The following is a 14868-nucleotide window of genomic DNA, read 5'->3' as shown; positions in this document are numbered from 1 at the left end:
TAATGAGCCTCAGCCAATAGCCATGTGCCAGGCTTGTCTTATATCTCTATAACCAATTATGTTGTACCTGATTAGAATAGCCAAGCCAGCTCTTTGTCTGTAATGTATTTAAACTACCTTTTTCTTACAATAAAGCAGAACTCTTTTGATACACCACCATCTTGTGTTTAATCAGTTCTCCAGGCTTAAAGAAAATGGCTGCAGGCCATCTAGGCCTGTTAATTAATTATCTAATTTGGAACTCTACAACATACGGAGGGATCCAGTGCTGTCCCTATCAAATCTGGCGTCCGTGGGTGGGCTTGAGAGATAAGGAGAAGGTTTGCTGATCTCCCGGACAACCAGTGATTACAGAAGTTCCTGGAACCGCAGATCTAAAAAGTCAGCGCTGCAAGGTAAGAGCTTTTATCTTACCAATTTGATCTGTGTTTCTAAGGACTTTGTTTTCCTGTCCGAGTGTGAGGTAAACACATATGTTCCTTATATAAACATCTCAAGCTTTTTGCAAAGAACCTAAGAGCAGTATGTTGTATGGGTGTTGCTAGATGGAAACTTGGGCTGAAATTGTTTTGCTGACTTGTTGTGGTTGTGCATTCGTTGTATTTCTCATTTGGGTTTTGTGGAAATTGACTAGTCACGTGATAAAGGGAAATAGTGATCCCTGAAATCCTCTAACTGATCTTTAAAGTCTCCATTGAATAAGATACAGTATATGTTTTACTGAGGAAGTCTTATAGGAATTTGGGGCAGGATAAGACAGTGGGAAGGAGGAGAGAAAAGAATTCACGCAGAACAGAATGGGAGAAGTGCAAAGTCAGCCAGTATGGAAATAAGCTCAAGAGATAGTAAAAGAGATAGAAGTAGAGCTGTGGAGAAAGGCTGGAGCAAATTGTTGAGGTCAGAATGTTGTTGTACTGGACTTCTGAAGAGTAGTCATTGGTCAGGAACTGGCTCCACTCATGGATAGTTGGATAAAATTAAGTAAGGATGATTTCAGAAAGGAAAGGAAAGGAACATGGTTGGGCATACAAAGGGTTAATCTCAGTCAAATGTACTGACTATGTGTATACAGGGATATATCCAAGTATATGATGGTTATGTTATATTGTTTGTCTGTTATTGTCATTTAAACTGTTGCATCTGGAAGAAAGGAAAAAAAGATGATAGTGAAAAGTTTTGAATCTTTATAGCATGGGTATGGGAGATCACGCAGGGGGAACTGGCCACTCCCCTTTCGTCGCCTCTGCAATCCACAAGTTGGGGTTTTATCCCAAGTTGAAATTTTTGTGCAAGAGTTCAGGGAACAAAGAATATTCTGATTTTGTTTATGTGTCTATGTTCAATGGTTGTATGTTAAACTTGTGTTGTAACTTTATATTGTGTCCTGTTCTGCTAATTATGCTAATCACACCTTTTTTTGTCTCAGCAGTATATATATATCCACACCTATACTGTGTAAACATTCACTATCCGCCATTAAGGATTGGGTATCATTGTTCCACAATGGAATGCAGGAGGAGGGGTGTCGCCCTAGTGTTTCGACGCCATCTTTGATTTTAACACAGGACCCTCCCAGACGTCCACAGTGTACTCTGCTCTGTTACATTCTGTGTTCTCTTGTAATGAATCATGCTCCTATAAATCAGGATTGTTCCCCATTGTAGGATAACGGTTATGAAAATTTAAAAAAGTTGTCTTAAGTTTTGAAATTTTAAAACAACGTGTGTGTGTGTGTGTATGCTGATTGATAAAAAGATGTAGCACAGATTATTTTTGTAATGATGTTTTGGTTTTAGGGAGTAAAAAGAGAGGAAACTTATTTTGTTCTATACTAGGTGAATTAGAAGCCACCTCTATATCTGCTGTTTGATGTTCTTTGTGTGTATTTGTGTTATGTGATCTGGAGACTGATGTGATCCTTTGTTCAGTGTTTCTGCCTTCTCTGCTAATGAGATTGTATGAATGTGTTTCTGTTCCTTTAAGAAGTGTGCCCTGGAGCTTGCTGAATCCTGTAGTCCTACACACACACAGAAGTGTGGGGTGAGGGAGCGCAGCTATGTGTGGGCTGCGTAGCACCAGAAGACACTGCTAACAAGGGGTAATAAATCTTGCATTGAAAGCAAAGATGGGAATGGCTGGACAACTCAGACTGCAGTGTGTCTTATTTATGTCTTCTAATATAAGCTTTGCATTCTGCTCTGCACTACAAGTCGCTCCTAATCTATTATCAATAGTTTCAAGGGGGGGGGGGGGTAAGGAGAATAGAGACAACTTAAAATTAAACAATTTTTGCTGATTTGGTCATGAAAATGATATGAATCTATTGATAATTTTGAGTTCTTTTATTTTAGATGATTCTCGATTTGGGAATGATGGTGGATTCTGCACCAGATATGTCATGGTCACTGAATCTGAGGTAAACCAAGGGTAAAACCAAGCACAAGTAGAACCATTATAGAACTGTATGGGTCTCAGCCCATGAAGCTGAACTAGAAGCCATCACTGAGACAGGGTACAAGGCCTGAGGGTAGGTGGTTGATATAGTGGGACTATGGTCCAATCTGGAGAGCGAGAGCTTTCTGTAGCGTTAATGTTAAGCCTAAAAGGATTTCCAGACTGTTTAGGTAGTGATGGACCCTGCTGCTGCCTCCACACAGGTGGGTATAGTCAGAAGTCAAGGCACACACCAAGGCTGATATGAAAGAAAGTAGAAGTAACTTGTGGGCAGACACTGCCACTGACCCAGCTGCAGAGGCCTAGGGGATATGCTTTACTGATAATTGGTCATTATACTAGGCCCAAACCCGTTTTAGCTCTCTTTTCAGGTTTTACAACACTGAGGCACCAAAATGGTTCAGGAGGAAAGAAGCTTTGGAAATAGCAAGGATCAAAAGAGGATGAATAACTCCTGGTGTCTGGTGGTAAGAGAGTATGTACTGAGAGCATCGTCCCCACTGATGGCATAAGCAGATTATTATTATTAAGTGTACCGTTTAGTAGTAGCCATGTGTGACCTGGTGAGCAGAGGATGGGCGGCTGCAGGATTTAGCATCACTATAGTAAGATATGTGTGAGCCTGCATGACGTGTTAAACACAATATAGACCAAAAAGTGAAAAGTTTCCTTGAGCCATGCCTGGAGCCCTTGTACCTGTTCCAGAGATTGCAGGTTAACTTTATGATATAACTATAACTTTAGTAACTACTAAAGGTGAGACGGTATAAGTACGTGCTTGTGTGTATAGTTACTTCTCTTCAGGATGGCCCGGGGCATATCTGGTGAAGAAAGCTATCATAAACAGGGCTGCAGATAGACGGCTACTAAAGAAGTAGTGTGTCACTTGTATTTTCTGTAAGGTATCCTCCTGACAGGAGAATTGGTTTTAGCCCATAGCAAACTTACTTTGGGTCAGCCCCTAGGTTAGGGTTGTATTATGGTGTACTGACTAACTATGTGATGTCTTGGCAAAACATTTGACTAATGTATGGCTTTGAGTTTTCTCCTGCCTCTCAGATTTTAAGTTATTGGACGGGACCTATCCATTTGAGACAATGGATTGATGGTGATAAAGAGACACATGAGAAAAACCTTGGACCCAAGAGTTGATGGTCCTTCCAAGTGCTGCTGATAACCAGTATTTCTATGAAACTTGAAGGAAAACCTAACTGTATCCATGCTTCACATTGCAAGGAAGAATCTACACAAAAAGCGATGAAGATTCTCCTGATGTTACTGTTACAGATGGTCCTGGCAATAAGCCTGCATAGAACATCTGACAATGAGTGGGACAATAAGTTTCTTGAACATCATACGATCTTGAAGGAAGATTTGAATGTGTCAGATTGTAGGATATGTACTCATAGCCCCATACTAGCCTCAGTCATGTTATATATAACTGTTTTCATGACACAACAGGAAATGTTTGAAGTATGTAGTTAAGAAGATACCACCTTATATTTTAGGAATGATACATAGTATCAGCAAGTCGCAGTACTAATCTTATGTTTCTTTTGCTTGTTTAAACTAGTACAACACTTATGCAACCGGATGAAAATACAAAACTTGAGAGGCCAGACCTCTAAGAAGGATTTTTTGAGATAAAAGGTTGAAAGGCAGAAAAACACATGTAGGGAATCTGGGAAATCCAGCAGTGGACATTAGGTCACTGAAGTACTTACATGTTAATTTCTGTATTCAACCATCTCAAAATTTGGATCTAATTTGGAACTCTACAACATACGGAGGGATCCAGTGCTGTCCCTATCAGTGGGCAACGATTTTCCAATGATAATGGAGTCAAAGAGGCGATGAGAGACCCTACAGCAAAAAGTAGTCTCTGGCTAGTCTAAGGGCCTCCAAATACTGGAGGTGATGTGGAATAAGTGTGCTGAAGGCTACAGTCACACTAGTGTTGTGCGACTGCTCAGTTGGCGTTATGACACAAGGCGACAGTGGCGTTACCCCGTGTGACATTACACCAGTGTTATTTTGAATGAATTTCTGTGATTGGGCCTCAGCGGTCTCAGACGTCATTCAGAGCCATCTGTGTGAATTCACACCAGAGCCCAGGAGAGGCGAGTTACACTTCTTAATAGGTTTAATCACCTCCCTGGGCCTGCCATCATTATACTCGGGGGGGTCTGAAGAGAAGACGTACACACACACACACACACACACACACACACACACACACACACACACACACACCTCTGTATTGCTTTTTTTAAATTTTTTTTATTTTTATTATTTTTTTAACACTTTGACTTAAAACTTATAAAATCCTGGAAATCTCTGATACAGATTAGTTTATACAACCATCCAATTCTGCCGCATCATGACATAAATCATACAAAATACCCAATATCGTAAGGAAAATAAATTTTTTTTTTTATCATTTAACAAAGATTCAAGTTTCCAGAACGAAGCTCCAGTAGTATTGCACGTAAATCAAAAGGCAAACAAAACAAATTAAAAAATAAAAGGTGCTCGCTTCTCAAATTTTTCGCATAGACACAGTTTCAATTGACAACGATTTAATGCAACGTCCGCAGTAGTTTTAATCATTTTGACAAAAATTGTAATTTCCTGCCTGAAGCGCAGAGCTGCGATGTATTGTTTGGAAGGTTTCTCCAGCCTTCTAGATGAAGAAGAAAAGGTAAGCATAATTTAAAGTGGTTTCAGACTCCCAGAGCCAAATATTTTTGCAAATTCAATCAGCCCCTTGCAAAAAAAAATAAAAAATAAAAATCCCTCCTTTCATATTCACGTTCTGGGATCTTGGAGAGCGGCCAGAGTTTTATTCTCCTTTATCATATGCATTGTGCATAAGCAGAGCTGCGGAGCAGACGGTAAAGCTACAGCCCGTCTGCAGACAAATATTTGCAATTCAACTTTTTTTTTTTTACCAGTTCAATGGGTTGAAGGGGGAAGGTGAGAAACGCAAGGCCTGTAGTTATTGTGCGCCTTTGATCAGGTTCCGAAATGCTGTGCCCAATTATTTCATAATCTACCTCTATGGGGATGGTGCTATGTAATCCCTGCTGACAACCATGGAATTAAAGGGGTTGTCCCGGATTTTTTTTTTTTTTTAAATTTGTGGTCTATCCTTGTGGGCTTTCATATGTTCAGTTTAAAAACCCATTCATTTCAATGTGTTTGTAAAGCAAACCGCAGGTGTCCGTATGCAGCCCCTCCACCCTGGAACCACTTTATATGCACAGACACAAAATCAGACATGCAGGACACTGTCTGTGCAAAAAAATAGTGGTTCCAGGGTGGAGAGGCTGCATATGGACACCTGCGGTTCGCTTTACAAACCCATTGAAATGAATGGGTTTTTAAACTGACCGTCCCCAAGCTATTTTTGTGCAATTTCAGCAGAATCCGAGCGGGCGCAAGTGTAAACGCCCCTAAGCAAGTTTCACCAAATAGTATTGACATGCATCCCAATTGTTTGAGGTTTTTTTGTGTAATAAGTGTAATACGGGTACATTTGTGTGTAAAGGCTGGCCTGACAACAGGTGACCAAAAAGTTCTATGACGCGTTCAGTTCGGGCTGGGATTACACCAGCGGCCATGTTACGGGCACACAAGCTAGAGACTGATTTTTTTTTTTCACCTTAAGGAAAAAGAAAAGGAGGTATGAGATAGCGGATCATAGTCAAGTGAAGTAAGGTCCTCAGACCCAACGACTCTTCTGCTCATATATAATCCTCTATGATCTTTAAAAACCTGGGAAAGGTTAGGAGGGACTTCAGAAACGACTGCAGGCGAGTAAAACGTGAAAAAAATACTAAAAAGCAGTAGTCTATAAACCCTCCTCAGTCAATGATATCTCGTATATCACTGCCCACTGGGTGGAGGGGCCATTGCTTTGGAGAACTCAAGGTCTAAAAACGGCCTTAAAAAAGACATCAGTAGAGATGAGCGAGTACTGTTGGGATTAGCCGATCCGAACAGCACGTTCACATAGAAATGAATGGACGTAGCCGGCACGCGGGGGGTTAAGTGGCCAGCCGGCGTCAAAGCGGAAGTACCAGGTGCTTCCATTCATTTCTATGGTGCGTGCTGTTCGGATCGGCTGATCCAAACAGTACTCGCTCAACTCTACACATCAGTCATTATAATCTCAGAGGGGCTGGTGTCCAATGTTATGTGAATAATAAAAGTAGGAAGTTTCATCACAATTCACTAGAATATACTATCAAAGAACAGGTCACCTGAAGGATATAGTAGTGTTACTGCACATCCTTTATATACTGGACTCAATAACATAGTATATATAACTCCCTTTAAGGGTGACTGCTAGGAAAATCAGTCTGTGCTAAATGCAATATTATATTTCTTCCTCTTATTTCTGTACCTGATGGAGATAACCAACTCATATCATGGATCTTAGTGCTGATCAGCTGCCTAAAGGAGCCACAGTGGTCTCAGGAGTGCCGTGACCCCTTCACTGTTTACATTGCACCTTTCATAGTGGCCGTATGATGTACTTACAGCCTTGCACCACGGAAAAGAAGAGAAAGAAGATGTAATTATATCACAAAGTGGTTACAAAACAGACAGCGTGCAATGTAAACAGTGAAGGGGTCACGGCACTCACGAGCTGTGCAGCCCCTTCACGCTGCTGATCAGCCTGGTAAAGGACTCACAGAGTACTCCTATTGAAGGCCTAAGGGAAGAACTGTAATATTGTATTATATACTCTAATAGGGGCTCATCGATTCAATAGAAAGACAGGAACGGGTTACTAGCCAAATCTGGTTCACTTCAATACATTGAAAAAGGTTCTATTTCAGGGGGAGTTTCGCTTTTTTTGCAATTTATTTTATCGTTCCAATCATTACAGACCCCTACACACTCCACAGTCAGTCACTGACTGATACATTCAGCAAAGAGATGCAAGCCCCACAAAGCCAACGTGGCTTGTAGAGAGGGCAGAAGGCGACGTCACACGTTACCAGAACTCCCTGCAGCATCCGTAAATGGGGGTCGGTCAATCCGTAGACCGTGAACCAAAGCAAAGACATTCAACACGAGTGCAAAACAAAACCGGGCTATATAAATAGAATTATCAAATGGAAAATCATATACAAAACCATGGCAACAAAGGTCCTCGCACCGATACACCGATTAGAGACCTAATGAATTCGCTCTAGTGGAAGATACGCGGGAACATCCCATCACTGATCCCTAATGTGAAGGATTGTCCGGTTTTCTCCCTGCAAGGGCAGAGCGTACAGCAAGGCTTGGTCCTCATCTTCACAGACAATTGCAATGGTCTCGGTGTCTTGTGTCAGAATAGGGCTGGGGTTCAGACAGGCCTGAGGGGGAGAAAAGACGAAACCAGAATAAGTCCTTAGGGCTCGGTCGCACAAGCACTTCTCAGGTCTGCCTGCTGTGCAAGTGTAGACTGAACAACACACAGTCAATGGACCAAGTGACAAAGAGAAAGTCTGGGCATGCTCAGTTCAGTTATTACAATATTTGCGAGAGTCCACCTGCGCTTTGTTCTGACCAATTCGAAACTGCTACTGTACTTTGGGAGTCTCTTCAGAGCCCAGAGTATGATGACAGAGGTCCGGGGGAGGTGAGCAAATCTAAAAACCAGCGATACTCACCTCTCCTCAAATCTGGCATCAGGGACCAATGACGCCTATTATTGGGCTGCAGTGGGTCATGTGGCAACTTGTCGCAAAGTAGTAACCATCACAATGCTGAGTGACCTAGGTGACTGCCGAGTCCCAATTACAAGCCTCAGCGGAAGACCCAAAGCAGGGAGTCGCCACAGATCTGATGAGAGGCGAGTAACACCAATTTTTTTTTTTTTTTCCCCGTTATGCTTGAGCACCTTCCCTGGACCTCAGCTTCCTTAGCAGTTTCAATTCAGATGAGTTTGGGTCAAACAAAACTGCCAGGCAATTCTTAAAAGTAGCTGCAAAGAGCCCCGAAAAAGGGAAGGGCTCCTAGGAACCTATCTATAAAACATAGTGTAGAACACTGTCAGGGCTCCTAGGAACCTATCTATAAAACATAGTGTAGAACACTGTCAGGGCTCCTAGGAACCTATCTATAAAACATAGTGTAGAATACTGTCAGGGCTCCTAGGAACCTATCTATAAAACATAGTGTATGACACTGTCAGGGCTCCTAAGAACCTATCTATAAAACATAGTGTATGACACTGTCAGGGCTCCTAGGAACCTATCTATAAAACATAGTGTATGACACTGTCAGGGCTCCTAGGAACCTATCTATAAAACATAGTGTAGAACACTGTCAGGGCTCCTAGGAACCTATCTATAAAACATAGTGTAGAACACTGTCAGGGCTCCTAGGAACCTATCTATAATACATAGTGTAGAACACTGTCAGGGCTCCTAGGAACCTATCTATAAAACATAGTGTAGAACACTGTCAGGGCTCCTAGGAACCTATCTATAAAACATAGTGTAGAACACTGTCAGGGCTCCTAGGAACCTATCTATAAAACATAGTGTAGAACACTGTCAGGGCTCCTAGGAACCTATCTATAAAACATAGTGTAGAACACTGTCAGGGCTCCTAGGAACCTATCTATAAAACATAGTGTAGAACACTGTCAGGGCTCCTAGGCACCTATCTATAAAACATAGTGTAGAATACTGTCAGGGCTCCTAGGAACCTATCTATAATACATAGTGTAGAACACTGTCAGGGCTCCTAGGTACCTATCTATAAAACATAGTGTAGAATACTGTCAGGGCTCCTAGGAACCTATCTATAATACATAGTGTAGAACACTGTCAGGGCTCCTAGGAACCTATCTATAAAACATAGTGTAGAACACTGTCAGGGCTCCTAGGAACCTATCTATCATTAAACACAATGCAAGCAGTGCCTTATGTACAATCTCTATGTGTATTCACTTACCAGTTCCAAAAAGTTTAGCTTATCTTCTGAAATCAAGTTTTCTTTCTTCAACTGGTCGACCACACCTTCCATGACCTCCAGCTTGGAGCAGTGCTTCTGATGTCGCTGCTGAAGAGCGGTCACTTTCTGCTGTAGGTTCAGAACCACAGACACCAGCTCACCAGTAGACAAACTTTCCTTAAGTCCATCTGAGGGGTCCATGGGGAGCTCTTCAGAAACATCAGCAGGTGACACCTCATCCCTGTGTTTTGAGATGATAGGAACAGTGGAAGGGATGGGCCTGTCTGTGGAGCTTGACAATATGGTCTCCTGAGAAGGGATCATGGGTGGCAGAGGACCAGATGATGGTACAGGAACAAGTGTAGCTGTCTGCATGGTCTCTAAATACGACACCACGTCCTCTGTGGTCATTGTTGCAGGGGGTGGTGTGGGTAACCCCGCTTCAAAAAAGGGCTCGATTGCAACATTTTCCATTATCACATCCCCAGGATTCGAGTCTCCAGTCAGCTCAATAATAGCGGGGACTTCATCTCCAACAGACTGTATAACTTGGCCATTGAAATAATCTTGTTGCAACGTTGTGGTTGCAATGTTGTCTTCAGAGAGGAAACCAACCGATTCCACCAAGGGAAGCTGTTGTACCTGGTCTTCTCCTGACACCTCAATAGGTAAAGCCACAGTCTGGAAGCCTTGAGATGGTGCCAATGCCAATGACAACCCATCGAAGGACTCGACAAAATGAACGAGTGGTACCAAATTCACTGCCCCCATGACTGCACTGGGGTCTGTAGTCTTCACCAGAACCTCTGCTCCGTCTATGGATATATGACCGGTGGATACATTTGGATCTAGTGCAATTGTCAAAGTGTCTGGAAGAACCTGGGTTTCGCCAATGATCAAAGGTGCAACTGTGGATAGGCACACTTCATTACCCAAATTCTGTGTGGCGCTCAGTGTTCTGGACTTAGTCACTTTCACTCTGCCCTGAAATACAGAAGAGAAATCACCTATAAGATTATACGGCCTAGAAGGAATCCTGGAATATAAAGTCCTCACCACTTTCGTGATCGCTGCTTCCAGGCAGACAATGGAAACATTATAGTCTGATGTTCAGGGGCTAGAACAAGTATCCTGATCATTTACTGTATGTGCTAAGAAGGGTCAGGATTACCAAAATCTGGCAGCAAGAATAGTTCAGCATGCAGAGATATGCCAAGTACAAGTGGAAGGACTTCCAGAAGACCCCTTTAAGTGTATCTGTCGATTACCTACTTGTAGGATAGGTCATCAATATCTAATTGTTGGGGGTCCAACATCTGGGATCCCTACAGATCAGCTGTTTGAAAAGAACGCAGCACTGAGGAGAGCGCTACACACTCAATACCAAGCACAATGTTGTATATTGCAGCTCAGACTCATTCACTGGAATGGGACTGAGCTTTAACTGTTCCATGTGACCGATTAACATGGTATCACTGGCACAGGGAAAAGACCGCAGAGTCTTTAAAGAACTTATTAGGGTCCCCAGATACTGGCCCACCTTAGATCTAATATCGATGAGATATAATGATAGGCCATCGATATTTCAGTCTCGGAAAACTTCTTTAAAGGGATTCTACCATTAAAAACCTTTTTTCTGTGGCTAACACGTCGGAATAGCCTTTAGAAAGGCTATTTGTCTCTTACCTTTAGACATGGTCTCCGCCGCGACGTTCCTTAGAAATACCGATTTTTACCGGTATGTAAATTAGTTCTCTGACAGCGATGGGGCGGCCCCAGCGATGAAAATGCAATGAGGGCGTCCCCACCGCTGCCTGAGAACAGGATCCTGCGCCGCCTCTATCTTCTGCTGGATCCTCCCCTTCTTTCCTCGTTTTTCTTCAGCGGCGTCACCTCCGACGCATGCGCAGTTGGCTCTGCCAGTGAGACACTAGTAGAGTCGACTGCGCATGCGCGCAATTGCGGTCTCGGAACTATGGCCGCCGGCCGGCATGCGCAGTCGGCTCTACTAGTGTCTCACTGGCAGAGCCAACTGCGCAGGCGTCGTAGGTGACGCCGCTGAAGAAAGACGAGGAAAGAAGGGGAGGATCCAGCAAAAGATAGAGGCGTCGCAGGATCCTGTTCTCGAGCAGCAGTGGGGACGCCCTCATCACATTTCCAGCGCTGGGGCCCGCCCCCATCGTTGCGAGAGAACTAATTTACATACCAGTAAAAAACGGTATTTCTAAGGAACGGCGCGGCGGAGATCACATCTGAAGGTAAGAGACGAATAGCCTTTCTAAAGGCTATTCCGATGTGTTAGCCACAGAAAAAAAGGTTTTTAATGGTAGAATCCCTTTAAGACTAAAGCCCCATGTAGCGTCCCGCAGCAGACAAGGGGTGTGATTCTGAGCTCTGAATCGCATCCCACGTCTGACACCCCCCACCTAACATTACAGAGCTTAAACAGCATGTCAGGCAACAAAGCTTATGTGCTCGTTACTTGGGAATGGTGGGGGCTAGAGAAAAAATTCTGACAGTTGCTAAGAACTAGAATTGCTGGAGGTGGTGAAAGATCTTCCTTAAAATCTTCTAGTAACTGGTATCTACTGCTAAGATGTAACCACTATGGCAGTAATAGATAGGTCACTGATATTAAAGGGGCTGTCCAGTTCATGTATTATTTAATAGGGCTGCTATTTGGGAGATATAAACATAGCAGACTAGCACTCTCCTCTCCTAGGTCTCTGTTTCCAGCAGTGGGTGCGCCATTGCTCCCGTGGCTGACATATCATTTGTGGTAGGGGACTGCTGAAACCAGTCAAAAGCCTCGGTGGTGACCCCTTGACAAATGGCAGGTCACAGAGGTAGTCCCCCTCACCCAAACAGCACAGGATTTGTATACAAACAAACTGAGCTACCGTCACCGGAAGGGGAGGCCTGGGGACGGGCGAGTACTTCTTATTCTTACACCCTCAGTAGAAGCCCTATTACACAGTAACATTATGAACTGGACAAGCCCTTTAAGGGTCCATTCTGATCAGTTTCCTGACTACTTTGAGGTTTTTTTTAAGTCCGACGACGATGTTTATATTGCAATCTTGCCCGCCCATATCAACCAATCACAGCACAGCTTGTGTTCTGTAAACTGCCCTGGTAAAACTCTGCAATGTGATTGGCTAAACAATGGCAAACAAGACTGGTCTTTGCGCAGGCAGTTTCTGTTGGACAATACCTACCGTCAGCGCCGGGCCGGAAGAGAAGATGGTGGGAACAGCATCAAATCGGAGGTAGCGGACCCCCCACCGGATTTGGAAACAAGATGCTTTGAAGTGTTTGCTGCAAAGATACTGTTTTTTCGTAGGGAAGAAATTTTCCACATTCATGTTTGACAGCCATTGCTTCAGGCGAACTTTATCGTGCAAAGGAAACCTAGAGAAGCAAAAAGAGGAAGAATCAGATACTGAACAGTAGGGAGCAAGACGGACAGCGAATGGCCATACACGTACAATCTACCACCCTTGTCCCCCCTCATCGGATGCCGCAACATTGCTAATGCAGATACACAATGTGTCCAGGGAAGTGAGAAGTGCTTATTCCATAACAATTATTAATTCTCAATCCACAGATAGATAAATTACAGCCCAGTAGGGGTCCGAACACTGAGACCCCCACTATTCCTGAGAATTGTCCTGTTCAACTCCCATCGAGAAAGTAGGTGTGGGGGCTCCTTAATTTCATTGGGAGCACCAGAAATAGCCAAAGTACAGCATTTGGTTATCTCTGACACATCCACTGAACCAAATGGAAAGGGGCCATGTTTGCATCCACTGCTATCACTTCAATGGGAGTCAAATGGGAGTCGTTTGCAGCATACAATGGCAGCAGAGCTGTGCGCCCCAGTTTACAGCAACGATGCCAAGCTTGAGGTCAGGTTTCCGCTAGATCCAATCCATGCTCACATCTTGGCTGGGGTGTCCACTGTTCTGGTTCGTCAGAGGACCAGAACAACGGACACACAGACCGCTAAACTAGAGGACACATATAGAGACTGACTAACCACATTGACTAAGGGTTGGTACACACTAGCGCTTGTATTCCATCCGCAAGGAGTCCGCATGGAGACCCCCCTGGAACGGAATGCAATCACAAGTGATGTGCTTGCAAAGCACATGCAGCCCATAGACTATAATGGGCTCCGTATGCTTGGCGCACACTGCCTGCACGAATGACTTGTGCGTCAGTGCGCGGCAAGCACACGGACCCCATTATAGTCTATGGGTTCCATGTGCTTAACAGCACAGCGCTTACATTAGCGTTGGTATTCCATTCGGGGGGGTCTCCATGCGGACGGAATACAAGCGCTAGTGTGAACCAACCCTATAATGGGGTTGTTATATTTTTTAGAACAAGCCCCAGGACCGGACAGTGGCAGGGAACACTGGAGCACCAGGGCTCAGAGAGTGCGCAGAGTTTCCTGTACAATCCCTTTAATACAGTAGATTACAACATTTATTCATCAAAAACACAATTTATTAAGCACAAACGCGGGAAAAAGTTTCCCAACACTAATGATATTATACACTGTATCCGCTGTCCTGATCCATGAGAGAACCAGAACAACGGACACCTAACCACTAACGGTGCCGGTCAGACCCCATAGATCATAGGTAGGCAACCTTTTGTAAAACTACAACTCCCAGCATGCATCCTTGCTTCCTGGAAGTGAATAGAGCATGCTGGGAGTTGTAGTTTCATAACAGCTGGAGAGCCGAAGGTTGGTAACCCCGACCATAGACTATTAATACAACACAAAATGCACTTGAAGATGGCGGCGCACAAACGATTTACATACATAAATTAGCGCCAAATTTCTCCGTTTGCACCAGAAACCCACAATATATCAGACCCATTGCAGAGGTGAAGAGTCTGCAACAAGGCCAAGCATGCAGGTGTGAACGGGGTTATGTAGAATCTCATTACACTACATGTGACTGCAATCTGTTGGGGATTTGCAGTATAAAAACGTGCACTAAAAGATTTGCAGCATCTGAACATGCCCCTATACTCAACAGCCGAGCAGGCGGCCGCAGAAGGGGCGCTGGAGATTGCTCTGCGCCTATACAAGACATCAGGGTGAGAAACAGCAACTTGGTGGCAATGTGGAGGCAACAAGTGGGAATGATAAGAAAAACGGCTACTCTAATATCACAAACTAACTAGAAGTGGGTAAGAAGTAGTGACAAGCGGAGTGCACACTCACTGCCTGGGCCCGGGGTGTCAGTCCAAACTGCAACACTCCGGGACACAACTTACAACAACATGTTATCCCCCTGCACGTGGCCAGCGCTCCCCTCCCCCACACACGCAGCACAAGCCCCGGCACTCACTTGTAGTAACTTTCCCTGCCCGTCTCCGCTCGCTTACACTCCGGGAGCACGCAGCTCTTCGGCATCTTTCTCGCTTGCTCTGAGA

The 14868-nt window shown here is 44.0% G+C and overlaps 2 protein-coding genes across 2 annotated transcripts in view; one reads left to right on the top strand and one right to left on the bottom strand.

Annotated features, from left to right (window-relative positions):
- FANCF (FA complementation group F) overlaps positions 1 to 14868 on the top strand; it is a 58809-nt gene that overhangs the window by 39971 nt on the left and 3970 nt on the right. The gene's annotated exons all lie outside the window — the stretch shown is intronic.
- Positions 5769 to 14853, bottom strand: LOC142185150 (THAP domain-containing protein 5-like). The gene is made up of 4 exons (XM_075260414.1): positions 14784 to 14853; positions 12633 to 12825; positions 9415 to 10398; positions 5769 to 7826 (listed from the first exon to the last, which is right to left on the bottom strand). Exons 1-4 carry the CDS (start codon positions 14846 to 14848, stop codon positions 7686 to 7688), a joined length of 1383 nt encoding a protein of 460 aa, XP_075116515.1. The 5' UTR covers positions 14849 to 14853; the 3' UTR covers positions 5769 to 7685.

The sequence above is a fragment of the Leptodactylus fuscus genome, chromosome 11, assembly GCF_031893055.1.
Source record: "Leptodactylus fuscus isolate aLepFus1 chromosome 11, aLepFus1.hap2, whole genome shotgun sequence".
Lineage (NCBI taxonomy): Eukaryota > Metazoa > Chordata > Amphibia > Anura > Leptodactylidae > Leptodactylus > Leptodactylus fuscus.
Note: the sequence above shows the minus strand (reverse complement) of the source record. Positions and strands in the feature narration are given on the sequence as shown.